Raw genomic sequence first — 14057 nt, forward strand, 5'->3', positions numbered from 1 at the left:
TTACTGTTTTCATTAAAATAATTTTATTTACTTTTTAAATATTCTATAATGGTCTTACATCAATCTTTCATCAATCTTAAATTTCTTATTATTTAATATCATTGCCAAAGGCGGTGGATTTTGATAAAACATGGCCGCCTAAGCAACGATGTCATGGCGTCTACAGCAACGGATGTTGTGGTGAAAGCAGTCGAAGGTATCAAACAGGATGCCGGAAGTAATGGTATTATTTTACAGTGTATATTAATAACCGTATCAATGAAACAAAAGTGTATTTTTGTCAAAGAAAAAAGCTTTTTGCAGGGAGTATATTGTGTGCCCAGTTTCCGGACACACTGCATATGCTGCATGGCATTTGTCAGGTTTGTGAGGCCTGTACTGTCATGTCATGCCTGTTTTCTGTTATACCCCAACTAGCCTACAGCGTCTAGCCCAACTATAGTTGGGGCAGTCCCAACTTTAGTGCTGCAGTTGGGCTGGCCCAGCTGTTGATGACAAATTTCTATGTAATGCTATATTTCTCAAGCTTCTCCAACTTGTCCAAGTAGGCTCTACTATTAACTTAAGTAAGTTCATGCAGTTCACACCCTTACACAATTCCTCAAAATGGAATTTGGGAATATCTTTTTACAACCATTACTTGTCTTAATGTAGGCTAAAAGATTTTTCACTGCCAAAAGTCACTGCGAAAGGTCACAGACTGACAGAGTTAGTCCTCAAATATCGCAGAAAGTTGCATCCTTTCATATTAAACACAGACCCAAGTATTACATGACTCAAGTGCTCACTCATTGCTCTCCTCTCAGGGAAGCTTTGATGTCTCTTGAAATCATTTGCACTTTTGTAGATAGTAAAAATAGCCTGTGATGGAACAAATTCTGAATTGTGCAATCTGGAAGTTGCAAAGTGCAAGAACAACATTTGCCAATAACAATAGACCTGGGCCTAGGCATAGCCTGTTTTCTGTCATTCATTATAAAAGTATCTGACGCATATACAATGTACACACACGTTGCATTGTTTACGTTCATTTACTGATTGTGCTTTCTTTGGCGCATCAGCTTCGAAGTTTGTTGACGCATCGTTTTACAATGTACATGTAGATGCAGGGAAAGAATTCTATACATACCACTGATTTTCCTTACAGTTACCTATTATGATCTGGAAGCAATAACATGACCTAAAAAGAAAATTTAGCAGGAAAAATATTTAGGTGTTCTTGTAAAAACACTTAAGATTTTCAGACCAGTCTCATAAGGCTTGTACATAGGGTGTCAAGCAGCATCCATATATGGAAATTTTTCCCAGATGCAGATATGCAAATAGCCATATAAAATCTGTACAAAATATCAAGTTTTCCACAGCACAGCAAATTTGTAGAGCAAGTCAATGCTCTGCTTTATGAGCATAAGTGATAACTGTGAGGTATGTGCTTGCTGATCTATAGTAGAGATTTTGGGTACAATTGACAGATTTGCATGATCACCCAATTGTAATCCTTCTCACCAATTGATCAATTCTCCATAAAATCTACAGCTTTACTTCCCTGTTTTGGACAAATCTTCCACAACTTTGAATTAGAAAGAGAAGGCGATTGGTGTAAGTGTGCATATGGTAAGATAATGCCCAACAGAGATGCTGGGTGAGACAGGTTGATCTGCATGACCCAGAGTTTGAAAGGTTTATTTTTTCTGCATTTTTAACCTTTATTCGTTTCTAGTTTCCTTGCTACAAAGACCTCCATTGGGTAAGCAAGTAGGTCAACAGGAGAAATGCCCTTGCAAACACCAGGCATCATCAGCACCGTTAACACATGTAGCTGGCCTGGGTACAGCACAGCTACTCTTTGAACCTACCCCACCTAGCCACAAGAAACCCCCTCGAGCTGTAAGTCCTCACGTCCGGAAGATTCAAAGTGCCAAGGCTCGTCTTGTTCCATCCTCTTCCTCCAGCAATGTGAAAGATGACGCCATTCTCCCTAAAGGCGGAGTCCTGGATCGTCAGAGGCCAAATTCTGCCCATGTACCCCAGCGGGAGAGGGGTAACCGGCACAGGCCAGGTTCTGCCATTGGTAACAGACCTGTCCCAAAACAGTTTCTCACATTGGAAACTAATCAGCAGAGATCTATACCAGACTCAAGTGGAAAACAAGGTGCTGAAAATACCAAAAAAGCTGTGTGTGAATCTGAAGATGTAGAAATCAAACGATGGAAAGAAAGAAGGAAAGACAAACCCGAAAAGACTGAACGAACAATTCCTGAAGGCATTGCCCAACTCAGGCCTTGGCTTACAGAAGATGTTCCTGTGGACTGGTAAAAGACTTTCATGAGATTATTTGATCCCTAACTTCCACACTGCAATACATTAAACTTGAACCCTGCTTCATTTTGAGTAGTTCAAAGAGAGTTACTTCCTGGGTTCAGGAAAGATGATTTAGTAAGGTGCAATTGTTACTGTGCAAAGTCAGTAATTTATGTACTAAGACATCCACCTTGTAAAATGTAAAATTTCTCAAGCCATGTTGATTTCCTGATATGCCTTCCATAAATGTTTGTCTTTATAAATGGGCCCCTACAGATTACATGTGTTGGATTAGTTGAATCAGTTGGATTCAACCAAAGAAGGTGCCATAATTATTACTATGTGTATTTTTGTTGGTGTACCATAATTTCATGAAACTTTCCTGGGTCTTTGCAAGAAACCTACAAGTTGACCATTAGATTGACCTGATCTTCTGGCATTTACATCTGACAGGTGTGGTGTAGACGCATCTTCTTGTCTCATCTTTCTTCCATCCCTCTGCCAACAACTTGATGATTTACCTATTGTGCCTCCCATCCAGCATTCAGAGGATGTCTTGCCCCATACAGTCATCCCACCTCCTCCAAAACCCTTTGTAAGTCTCTCTTTTTGCCTCAATATATTGGATGTTGTTCTTGTTTATCGTAGAGACCTTTTGCCAATTCGGAATATTTGTTACATCAATGGATTTATTTTTAATTTTGATTCAGAAGTAATGTCTGAAAAATGTAGCTTCTTTTGTGGGAATAAAATAACTATAATCACATCTCCAGTTTAAAAGGTTAATTTCTTTGAGGTTTAATGATTGTAATTGGTGATCTGATTTCCCCCCAGGATCCAAAGAAATTGTTCCATTATAACGTGGTAAGTCATTCCTATTTCCAGTTTGTATCACAACACAGATTGACACAGTTAGATGAGTTAGACAGTGTTACAAAATTAGAAATGCTCTGGTCTTTTTAAGAATATATTTGGAGATGGTCTAGTTCTGATGAGAAAAAGGCTCTGTCCAACTCAATGGCTGTGGCTGGCTGTAGCACATGTGTCAATAGGAGATGGATGAAGCCATCAGTTATTGGCTTCCGTTTGATGCATGCATTATTATCAGCGGTAGTCATGTCATTGGGACATGGCTTGAAATGATGTGTTTCCAGCTGGGTTTGTCTGTTCCCAACTTTGCAAGCATTCCCGACTGGAACAAACTGGATTTCCTATTGGACACTTAAGTCATTCTGTGATTTGACAAGTTCCTGTCTGTGGCTTTTTCACAGGGCACATCTTGTGGTTGATAACTAATGTGAAGTCTAGAGGTCAACTTTATTTCTACTCCACATTTCCAGTACAGACATGTGACCTGTCACAATAGAATAAGCTCAAAGTTGAACCTTACCATTACACAGTGCACAGTCTACAGTGTGACAAAGCCAGATTTTCAAGAGGTAGTCAGTTGTTTGGTTCCAGATGAACGTCATTCTATTAGTTGTCCCTGTTTTTTTCCCCTGTTTTTCCTTATTAAAACTGATGATCTTATTTCACTAGGTGATGCTTCTGTCACTTCAACAACAGGGCATTTTTAAATGCCATTTTCTCAAAAACTACTTTTTACAACTTCCGTGTGAAATTGATACGTTTCCTGTGCAGAACTCCAGTACCCCAACCTTCAAATTGGAAAGCTCTTTTCCTGCATAATCCAGAAAAGAACATGTCTCAGTTCTTCAAAGTCTGACCTTAAGCTCCTTTGATGGTGACAGGTCACAAACATTCTTGCTGTTGAACCAAACATAAAGCATGTTGCAGTGACACCAGTGACTTAAATGAACTGTGACAGAGTGCTCACCATGCATGTTTCCAATATTAAAGGAGAAGCACATTCCACCAGAACCAACATATGAGTCAAGGAGCCAGACACGAACAAGGCGGGGTATCTATGCTGCTGATGGTAGCTTGTTACATGATGAAGAGTAAGTCAACCTTCCCCAAGTGACTGCACCCCTATCCTTGGCCCTGCCCCTTTTAGAACTTTTAGAACATGAAAAAAAAAAGTCAGATTTGTCAACAGGTTTTGTATATATCAAAACATACTTAAAAGATGGATGTCTTTTATAAATCTGATGCAAATTATGAAGGCAGGAAGATCCCACTTTCCTGAATGCACCTTAAAAATCAACTTTGTAACAGATATTACCCCATATTTTGTTTGTATAAATTATCATTTTGGACCTATTAATATTTCATGTAATACAAAAATGTCTGTCTTCCTTGGTTTATTACTAGGAAGTACTCAGTAAATAGAACAGAAGAAATTATCAGGAAAGAAATTGAAGATTTGGAGAATCTACTACATGGTGAGAGAAATGGCCTTTTTTAAACGGTATTTTATGATTTTTTCAGTACTAAAGTATGAAATGTGTGCCATAGGAGTACAGTATATTTGTGGCTTTTATCGGTTTCTGGCAAAACTGAGTTTGGAGTTCAGGCTTAGCCAAGCCAAGAAGAACTGCTTCTTACTTTCTGAATTTGTTATCTCATTTTAAGTTTCAACAGGTTTCAAGGAGCAATGAAAGTTACACGTTTCTTCTTTTCTGTTCTCCAGGAATCGGCAATGCAGACAGCAGTAACGTCATGGTGCAATATCAAGCTGATATCAGCAAGCTTCAGTGGACAGTCAAAGACACCCTTGTCAAGTGTTACCAGTAAGTTCTAGAAGTTATAGAATGGCATTGTTTGACAAGCACAGGAAAATGGGTGATAATCATTCAGTCATTTTCTTGGATTAAGAACTTCAAATGATCTACTTAAGAGCCTTTTAAAAGGCTTTGCTTCAAGAATGCTAATTTCATTTATGTTTAACTGGTTTCTGTTCATTGTTGATTTTGTTTCCTTTAGAACTTGAACATGATTTCCTTTAAACCATATTCTTTGAAATCAATTTGATAGTTCAATTTTTAACGGTTTTTGTAACGGTTTCAGCTAGTAGATGGGATTTGGTAATGTTGAAATTCTCACCATTCACAGAATTGAGAGCCATTTTCAAAAGGACAAACCAGAAGAACAGCCAGATTTGGTAAGTGTCTTGAGAGTGAACTACTTCTCTTATCCAGCTTTCCCCCCTTAACCACTTGCTGCTGGGGCCCCGTTTTCCAGCACATAGGCTTTATACACGAAGCCGGGAGCCCGAAACCGGGACAAAAGAGCTGGGCCTTGTAACAAAAGACCGTGCTCGGCACAAAAGACTGAGCTGCTGGGAATTGCTAACATTTTTTCACTCTCAATAGTGGAGATAATCCAGCCTTGTTTTGAAACAGTATACCACGGTTTGAGGCATTCAGAGTGAGCAGATTACAACCAGGGACAAAAGCGCTCCACCACCACAGCGATGAGCCACTCAGTACCGCTGCATGCTAATCTGGCCCCTATTGAAAAGAGGTCAGCAGCCCACTGTGCCAGGTTCGTGAACAAAAGAAAGTTATATAACACTGCACAACCTGGGCTCTTTTTACAAGACTACAGGCCTGGCTGAAATGCTTGGGCCGGGCGTCAATAGATTTTGTCTGTCAGGCTACAGTGGCCACCAGGCAGTAATTCATGTGGGTGTAAATGCCCATTAATTGAAATGATGAATTTTTGAAGATTTTTGGAAACTGAAAATCTTGAAATTCACCCGTATGCGTGCACTGCAATTTTCAAACCACCCAGCAGCATGTGGTTAAGCTACACGAAATCATGTGTTTCCCAGTTAAAACATGCATTGGACAATACAAATGATACAACCTGAATCATTATCAGGGATTCCAAGCAAATAACACTTTCTGAAGAGAGCATGTCTTATAAAAATTGCCTCATTGAGGGTGTACAATATATTTATTATATGCCCTTACTGAGGCAGTTTTTGTTATTCAAATTCAGTGACAATAAAACTACAGTTGTTTTTCCCTGCTCTCTATTTAGATCAATTTCATGGTTTGTTTTGATTAAGAGGTTTGATGAATACGCTGTGAGAGCTTACCAATGTTTTCATCAACCAAGAAGTCTGTAAAGGTTGAGCATGTGTGGAGCTCTCAGATGACTTTGGGTGACATTTTAGAGAATATTGCTCCACGACAAAGTCTTTTGAATTTCAAAAAAGCGACAACGCATTGAGAAATGTTGCATAAATTTTGTACAAACAGCATCAAAGGTCAGCATTGTAAAAATTGAACTTTACCAAAGACTCTGGTTGTGTTATCTTGTCGCTTAACAAGGTTGGTATTTTTAGCAGAAGATAACACTGCACCCAGGACAAATTCATTGTGGAATAATACTATTTGCACATGTTCAAATACAGGTTAATAATGGAATAGGTTAATAATGGAATGTCTACTTTGTTTGTAGGCACTGTTTATGCTAATACCTATGTGTTGAATACTTTCTTTTCATCAACCAATTAAGTCTCTAGATCTTCCACATTATGACTTTAACCACTTGCTGCTAGGTGCTTTTAAAAATGCAGTGCACACATACGGGAGATTTTCAAGATTTTCACTTTCCTAATTTTTCAAAAATTCATCATTTCATTTAATGGGTGTTTACACCCACACGACTGACTGCTTGGTGGCTACTCTAAGCTGGCAGGTAACCTTCATTGACTCCTGAGTATTTTAGTTAGGTCTGCCACCCTGTAACGAGAGCCCAGAATTTTTGAGGTGTTGCATAATTTCCTTTGTCCCCAGTGAATGCGAGTGGCATCTTTTCTGTGTCATTCATCAATGGGGCCCTGGAGCACTTTTGTCCGCGGTGCTAATCCGCGGGTGCGCTATGCCTAAAACAGTGGTATACTGTTTAAAAACAGTGAAGGATTACCTTCGAAAAATGCCAGCCGAAAAATGATGGCAATTCCAAGCAGCAGGTCTTTTGTTCCGAGTCAGTCTTTTGTTACACGGACCAACTCTTGTCCCATTTTGTATACACCCATGGTGCTCGAAATGGGGTGGCCCAGCAGCAAGTGGTTAATCTTCCAAGTCCAGCAATTGGCAAAAGTCAACAATGATTGTCTTCTTGACAGTTTGGCCTTCGTGCCTACATCAAGGAGAAGGAGGCAATACTTAATCAGATCAGAGCAAGGAGAGAAGCTTGCATGATGGAGCTAGAACAGCTGGAATCGGAGGTTGGTATGACAATGCAGAGCCAGGTACTCCAAGCCTTCAGGAGATTATAGAGCGTGTCTGCAAGTGGCTATGGGGCAAAACCTTGAAATACCCCCACCAGTGAATTCCATTAAAAGGATGTACTTCTCTAATTTGTGTTCAGCCATCCATGTTAACACACCCACTTAATGCTGAAGAATCAACTGGCTACAATTATCAGTGAGTTTCAGAGACCTGTGTACACGATCTGGCAATGTAGAGTAATAGCACTGGGATCAGTGATCAAATTGCCATGTTCATCATTTTGCTTTATACACACACACAAGGTGGAGTATGAGATGAACATAGCCATTGTAGACCAGTTATTGTAGATTTCTCTTCATTGCTGCACCTCGGAGTATTTTAAATGATGATGTGTTCCGGTGACAAGTATCATACAGTTATGTACAGTAAATCTTGTCTTAAATGTCCTGCACCTGGGGCTGGTTATTGTGAAATTATCTCAGCACGGAGTGGCAGAGAAATATTTTACATATGGGGCAGTTCAACTGGTTCCCTGGACAGGCGTAAGTGTCCCAGAACTTTTTTGATTTGGGTGAAACTTGGTTCATGGTTGGATTCTAGTGTCCCCTGGACATGCAAAAGGCTGTTGATTTCTGGCGGTAAGGTCATGGTCACAAAACCTATACAAACAGAAGAAAATGTCATTGCAATAACCTGATCAATGCCAGAACGTAATCATTTCAAAAGGGTCTCTTTGGATCAGTCTTGGTTTTGCTTCTCACAGAGATACAATATCAGCATTAGAAGGAAAACATGTCTGCCGTGTTTCAGTTGTGTCAGTATTGCTCATGTTGGCACAGAAACAAATGTGATTTTCTTACACCCCCAACTGCCTTCCTTGATGGATAATTAAAGTTAGTGTACATATCAAACAGTTCCATGATGTAATGTGCAAGTAGTAGCCTATCAGGAGAGCTGACGCTGGTTTAAAGGGGCATTCTTGTGGTCAGCACAACCCCTCCACCCACAGGTAATTCGAATGGTATTGGGAAGATAAGAGAAAAGAGAGAGGAATGAATGACAGCTTGAATGTCTTTCTTTGAGACGCTTCCTTTTTTTAAAGTGACAAATTCAATTGTCATCAATTGAAAGAATTAACTGAAAAGATTTATTTATTTTAAAGGAAACTTGTTTTAATACAATGTGTAAAAATCATTTCTAATGAAAATTATCTGTGCTGTAACTATGTTTGTGGACAGACAACTCAGTCTTGTTTGTAATAATTTCAAATCAATGACAATTCTCCTCACATAGATATAAAAATGGTTGTTTTTATTCTGTGTATGCTTGTGTTAACATATAAATACTGGAGTTGCTATTTACAGACAAAATAAATGTTTGACCCAAGAAATTAATAACGATAACAAAACCCTGCAGAAAGCTTCTGCTAGCATTACAATTTTTTGTAATTAGATACAGCATGTTGATTTGCAATAATCTCACTGTCTAGTCAATAGAAGAGTTTATTTCTAACAGCATTAATCTAAACAGCAGTAGATATGTATTAATATGCAGGGTCAAATTTCTAGACAAAAAATACAGTGTGTACAACATGTAAATATATTTGACAAAGTTTCAACCAACTGAAAGCATGAAAATTAATACTTTGAGATGATATGCAAAATACTGCAGTGATGGCTTTGTGTTCGCCTGAAATTGCATGTAAAGAGAATGAATTTAATTTCCTTTCAAGAATTTTGACTGAAGAATTTATCCACTGTGAGAATTCATTTGGTTTTGGGCCATAATTTGCAAACAGCTTTTGAAAACAATAAGGCCCTTATCTTCCAGGCTCATCTTCCAGGCTCATCTTCCAGGCTCATCTTCCAGGCTCATCTTCTAGGCTCATCTTCCAGGCTCATCTTCCAGGCTCATCTTCCAGGCTCATCTTCCAGGCTCATCTTCCAGGCTCATCTTCCAGGCTCATCTTCCAGGCTCATCTTCCAGGCTCATCTTCCAGGCTCATCTTCCAGGCTCATCTTCCAGGCTCATCTTCCAGGCTCATCTTCCAGGCTCATCTTCCAGGCTCATCTTCCAGGCTCATCTTCCAGACTCATCTTCCAGACTCATCTTCCAGACTCATCTTCCAGGCTCATCTTCCAGGCTCATCTTCCAGGCTCATATTCCACGCTTATCTTCCAGGCTCATCTTCTAGGCTCATCTTCCAGCCTCATCTTCCAGGCTCATCTTCCAGGCTTATCTTCCAGGCTCATCTTCCAGGCTCATCTTCCAGGCTTATCTTCCAGGCTCATATTCCGGGCTCATCTTCCAGCCTCATCTTCCAGGCTTATCTTCCAGGCTCATCTTCCAGGCTCATCTTCCAGACTCATCTTCCAGGCTCATATTCCAGGCTCATATTCCAGCCTCATCTTCCAGGCTTATCTTCCAGGCTCATCTTCCAGGCTCATCTTCCAGGCTCATCTTCCAGGCTTATCTTCCAGGCTCATCTTCTAGGCTCATCTTCCAGGCTCATCTTCTAGGCTCATCTTCTAGGCTCATCTTCCAGGCTCATCTTCCAGGCTCATCTTCCAGGCTCATCTTCCAGGCTCATATTCCAGGCTCATATTCCACGCTTATCTTCCAGGCTCATCTTCCAGGCTCATCTTCCAGCCTCATCTTCCAGGCTTATCTTCCAGGCTCATCTTCCAGGCTCATCTTCCAGGCTCATCTTCCAGGCTCATCTTCCAGGCTCATCTTCCAGGCTCATCTTCCAGGCTCATCTTCTAGGCTCATCTTCCAGCCTCATCTTCCAGGCCTGTTTGAGATGCTGCCATTGTTGATCAGAAGCAGGTGCTCTGTCTAATTGCACTCACCAGTAACTTTACTGCTTTCATGAGATTTAGATGTACTGTGGGAGTATAACAATCTGGAAAACCAGTTTTAAGGTGTCATGATTTTATTTCCCACTTGAAACCTTGCCTGTATTTCTGCAGCATGTTTCCTGAACAATTTCACCAAAACTGTTATTTGCATAAACTTGTCCAAAGTAAGATTCAAATAACAGTTACCACGAAGGCACAGAACCAATTAATACTCATGAAATTTTGAGTCATCAAACATAAACTTGCTCGTAAGTTGTAACCACTACCTTACCCAACGGCACTTCTGACAGTCACAAAATAAAGGAAGTGCTGAGCACTGTGGGTAACTTACTACTAAATGAATGTACAATAACATGCATACCATATGCCCACTTGACATGCATGCTAAAATGCTAAGCTGGGGGCATTATTTCAACTCTCTACAAATCAATAACCATTGCCCTTGTCCACACATATCAGTATGTACAGGGCCATGTGTTTAAGCAAGATAATGGAAATCCTTGTAATTAGGACACGTCAAATTGTATGTTTAGGTCAAATTTTAAACTCCTAATAGCTTAAGTATCACTCCAAAATTAACCTTCAAGCCTCAGGAGTCTATGTTCCTTCTTTCTTACACTGGCACAATTTTTTAAAATCATTTTATGGAGGATAATGGTGACAAGTAAACATTTTACCAGTTTGACAGTTCAAGAAGGTCCAGTTCTCTAATGTTACAATAATAGGTGTCCTACAAACAAGGATAGCTTGGGTCACATCCACCTCTGTCAATCCTCTTTTGCTCCTAGTTGATATTTTTTCCCTCTTCCTCAGTGAAATATCTTTCTGAGATGCAATGTTTTACACTACATCCCGACTTTCAGCAAAAAAAAAATGTAAAAGTCATTCTGAATTTTCTGATCGATTTCAAAGTAGGTCACAAAAATAATAAAAACCATACTGGCAAGTTTACCTTATGAACAGACCCAAAAAAAAATTAAGTTGAAAGCATGCACTGTTGGATTTGAAGTCATTTCACCCACATTAAATTACATTCATTTGGTTTGATAGCTTCAAGTATTTTTACAAGAAATGCAGTACTAAAACACAATACCTGTCTCTTACCAGATTGGTAAAAGAAATTATTGTCTCAGCCAAAACATGGCACTGGTTGTCGGTGGCAAGCTCATTTGTTGCGATAATACAACAGTTTAGTTTGGATCAAAATTGATCAATGGTCAAAAATGCATTACACTGCTTACAAATCCTTGCAGAGCCTTCACCAAGCTCTTGTTCTGAGATTACTACAGCACATAAACTGAAACATTCTGATGTATCCATTGTACTGGGGGTTGTTAAATAACATGACTTTGGCATTTTGTAGTATAATGTACAAGAGTTGTTTAGAAGTCATGGCTAACGATCAGTTGAACCCTCCCAAGTCTGATTTCAGGATTTAACAATGAGAGTGGACACTGCTCTTTCCCCTGCATACATTCTGCTTTGGACTGGAGGATTACTTGACCAATCTTGAACATTTGTGTGATTTGTGTTGAATGTTTATTTGGAAACATTTGTAAGGGAATAATCAACCTCAATTTTACAACATGACTTGGGTCCATGACCCTTTTTTTGCATTTAATCACAATTAGGACATAAAGCTGTAAGTATCGGTGTTGTCCAGCACTTCCACTCCCGGTCAGACCCTGTTTTTAGTTGGTCCAGCAACAGTAATAAAAGGTCAGCGATACTGGAAGGGTTTCATCATATCTTGGTGCCGACTGTCAGACCATTTGTCTAAGGAGGAAAAAACCCGTAAGATAAACGTCGTGTCTCAGCTGAAACTTAGATTTAAGAGGAACTGAAAGAGAAAGCTCATCTGTTCCAACAATATGCAGTCAATCAATGCTAAGAATACACAAGAGGGGTGTATCGGTTTATCGGAATAATTGAAAGTTGATCAAAGGTGGAACCCCAACGATCCTGAATAAAAAGACCAAGCTCTGTTAGCCCCTCAGATTTTTTGTGACATCCCTTAAAAACCTTGAAAACAAGGAAGAGACCATGCCGAATGTACAAAAGGGGTATGGGGTTGAAAAACGCATACATGTACGGCACAATGCCTACTTCTGGGTGACTACAATGTCACAATGTCCATGATAGCACCCCCAGTCTGATTGAATTGCAAATTCATAGATGTACCTACACTGAATGCTGTAAAAATTCTGGGTACGAGACATGTTCTGAACCAATCCCTCCCCCCCAAAAAAAAGATGGCTCTTTCAGGGTTAAACTGAGACAAATACCAACCTTGACTTGTGTGAATTGATATGGAACATGCAGGGTACAGCTATTGTGTTCCACTACCAACAAACCCTTGGTCGCTGAGACGCCAGTGACTAGAACTGGTTCCCCGGCCACAAGCAATGGCTCTGAACATGTATCTAGGTGCAACGAGAACAAGAATTGTCAAGTTTGTTAGAATGATATGCAGAGAATCAACAACAATTACGATCAACGACAATAGATTATGTACCCAACTACAATTGGTGATAAAATGCAGACACTGTCACAGATGTTTTTACACTGTGCCTGCTGCATCCACACTTGGGTAGATACGAATACCAGTCCGACACGCTACAGGTTTTGTGCACATTGAGTCGAAAATTAGTTACAATTGTTTGCATTGCACACATACAAGAACCAGGAAGTGAACGTTAGACACAGTGCAATTTTCAGTTGAAAGCAAGTTGAAGTGCAAGATCCACATCTATTCAGTAACTCCATTGGAAATACACAGACACACAGACAATAGACCTAGCCATAGCTCTGGAAGCCCATTTCAGACTTGGCCTTAGTCTTACAAGAACATTTGTGGTAAACTGGTTGGCAATATTCACTATATACACCTGTCCTCTTGACAAATAACTCAGTTTCCTCTTGCACAAACATGACAGAAATCCATCTTCTAAACTTGCAAAGAATCTTCAAACGCCTGTCTGGCAGTTGTGAGTTTTAGAGGAGGTTTCATTTGGCAGAAAAAGTTTGCTAAAATTTCATGAACTTGAAGAAAAAGACAAGGAGCATGAGACTTCAGGAGAAGTGTGGCACACACATTTTTAGTCCAACTGGAAGTTTGACACCATCTCCATTGCCTGTTTCCTTTAACTGACTGGCCGTTTTTCACCTTTGTCTCCATAAATAACATTTTAACGGTGAGTACAAAATTTGCATTTAAACTGAAGTCACATAAACCAATTATGATAATTATTTAATTAGGAAAATCCTTGGAAATCACACCCCTGATCAGTGCAGCAAGTTCTGTGCAGATTCAGTTGAAAATCAGCATCCACCAACGAGGAAGTGAACTAGATGCTCCCTTCCCTTGACCCAGTCTCAGAAGTTGGAGACAGTGCAATTTTCGGTTCTTTAGATATGGTAATCATATGTTACAGAATGGAAAAAAAGAAAGGCCTCAAATCCGACCACAGTTGAGGGTTTAAATCTCTGGAACTGAAAAAAGTTGTTAAAAAGTAGTAACAGTGACAAAACCTCAATCTACAAGTCTGCCTTCCCAATTTCTCGAATTCATTCAATTTTGTCACTAAAATCTGCCTCTATTGAAACCAGAAATGTTCAAAATATATTGTGATATGCCAAAACTATTAAAAAATGTGAGGCCTTAAAAGTCCAACTTTACATGTAATAATAATATCTTTATAAATTACATGCCTTAGCTGAACTACATAAGTTTAACAAATTGACTGCA

The 14057-nt window shown here is 39.5% G+C and overlaps 2 protein-coding genes across 7 annotated transcripts in view; one reads left to right on the forward strand and one right to left on the reverse strand.

The window, feature by feature from the left end:
- Nucleotides 1-39: 39 nt before the first annotated feature.
- LOC110988839 (uncharacterized) lies at nt 40-9111 on the forward strand. Of its 3 annotated transcripts, none has more exons than XM_022252730.2 (9): nt 40-196; nt 1721-2312; nt 2755-2896; nt 3136-3165; nt 4162-4262; nt 4576-4646; nt 4895-4994; nt 5317-5365; nt 7343-9111. In XM_022252730.2, exons 1-9 carry the CDS (start codon nt 154-156, stop codon nt 7493-7495), a joined length of 1281 nt encoding a protein of 426 aa, XP_022108422.2. In that variant the 5' UTR covers nt 40-153; the 3' UTR covers nt 7496-9111. The 3 variants fall into 3 exon arrangements, with proteins under 3 accessions (XP_022108422.2, XP_022108420.2, XP_022108421.2); XM_022252728.2 differs by having other exon boundaries at nt 72-223; XM_022252729.2 differs by having other exon boundaries at nt 90-217.
- The window catches only part of LOC110988836 (myosin-I heavy chain-like), an 80572-nt gene continuing 75253 nt past the window's right edge, over nt 8739-14057 (reverse strand). For all 4 annotated transcript variants that reach the window (XM_022252722.2, XM_087139072.1, XM_022252720.2 and 1 more), the window contains 2 exons: nt 12599-12732; nt 8739-12085 (listed from right to left, as the gene is read on the reverse strand). In XM_022252722.2, the coding sequence (XP_022108414.2) occupies nt 12053-12085; nt 12599-12732 (167 nt within the window). In that variant the 3' untranslated portion in view covers nt 8739-12052. The remainder of the gene's footprint in view (nt 12086-12598; nt 12733-14057) is intronic.

Source organism: Acanthaster planci, linkage group LG07, assembly GCF_054643075.1.
Source record: "Acanthaster planci isolate LZ-2023a linkage group LG07, COTS_SCS, whole genome shotgun sequence".
Taxonomy (NCBI): Eukaryota; Metazoa; Echinodermata; class Asteroidea; order Valvatida; family Acanthasteridae; genus Acanthaster; species Acanthaster planci.

Excerpts from the sequence above, each read along its gene's own strand:
- LOC110988839 (XM_022252728.2), top strand. The coding sequence starts at position 154 with ATGGCGTCTACAGCAACGGATGTTGTGGTGAAAGCAGTCGAAGGTATC. Across the intron at positions 224-1,720 it reads ACAGGATGCCGGAAGTAATG|TTTCCTTGCTACAAAGACCT; the intron begins GTATTATTTTAC and ends ATTCGTTTCTAG. Across the intron at positions 2,313-2,754 it reads GAAGATGTTCCTGTGGACTG|GTGTGGTGTAGACGCATCTT; the intron begins GTAAAAGACTTT and ends TACATCTGACAG.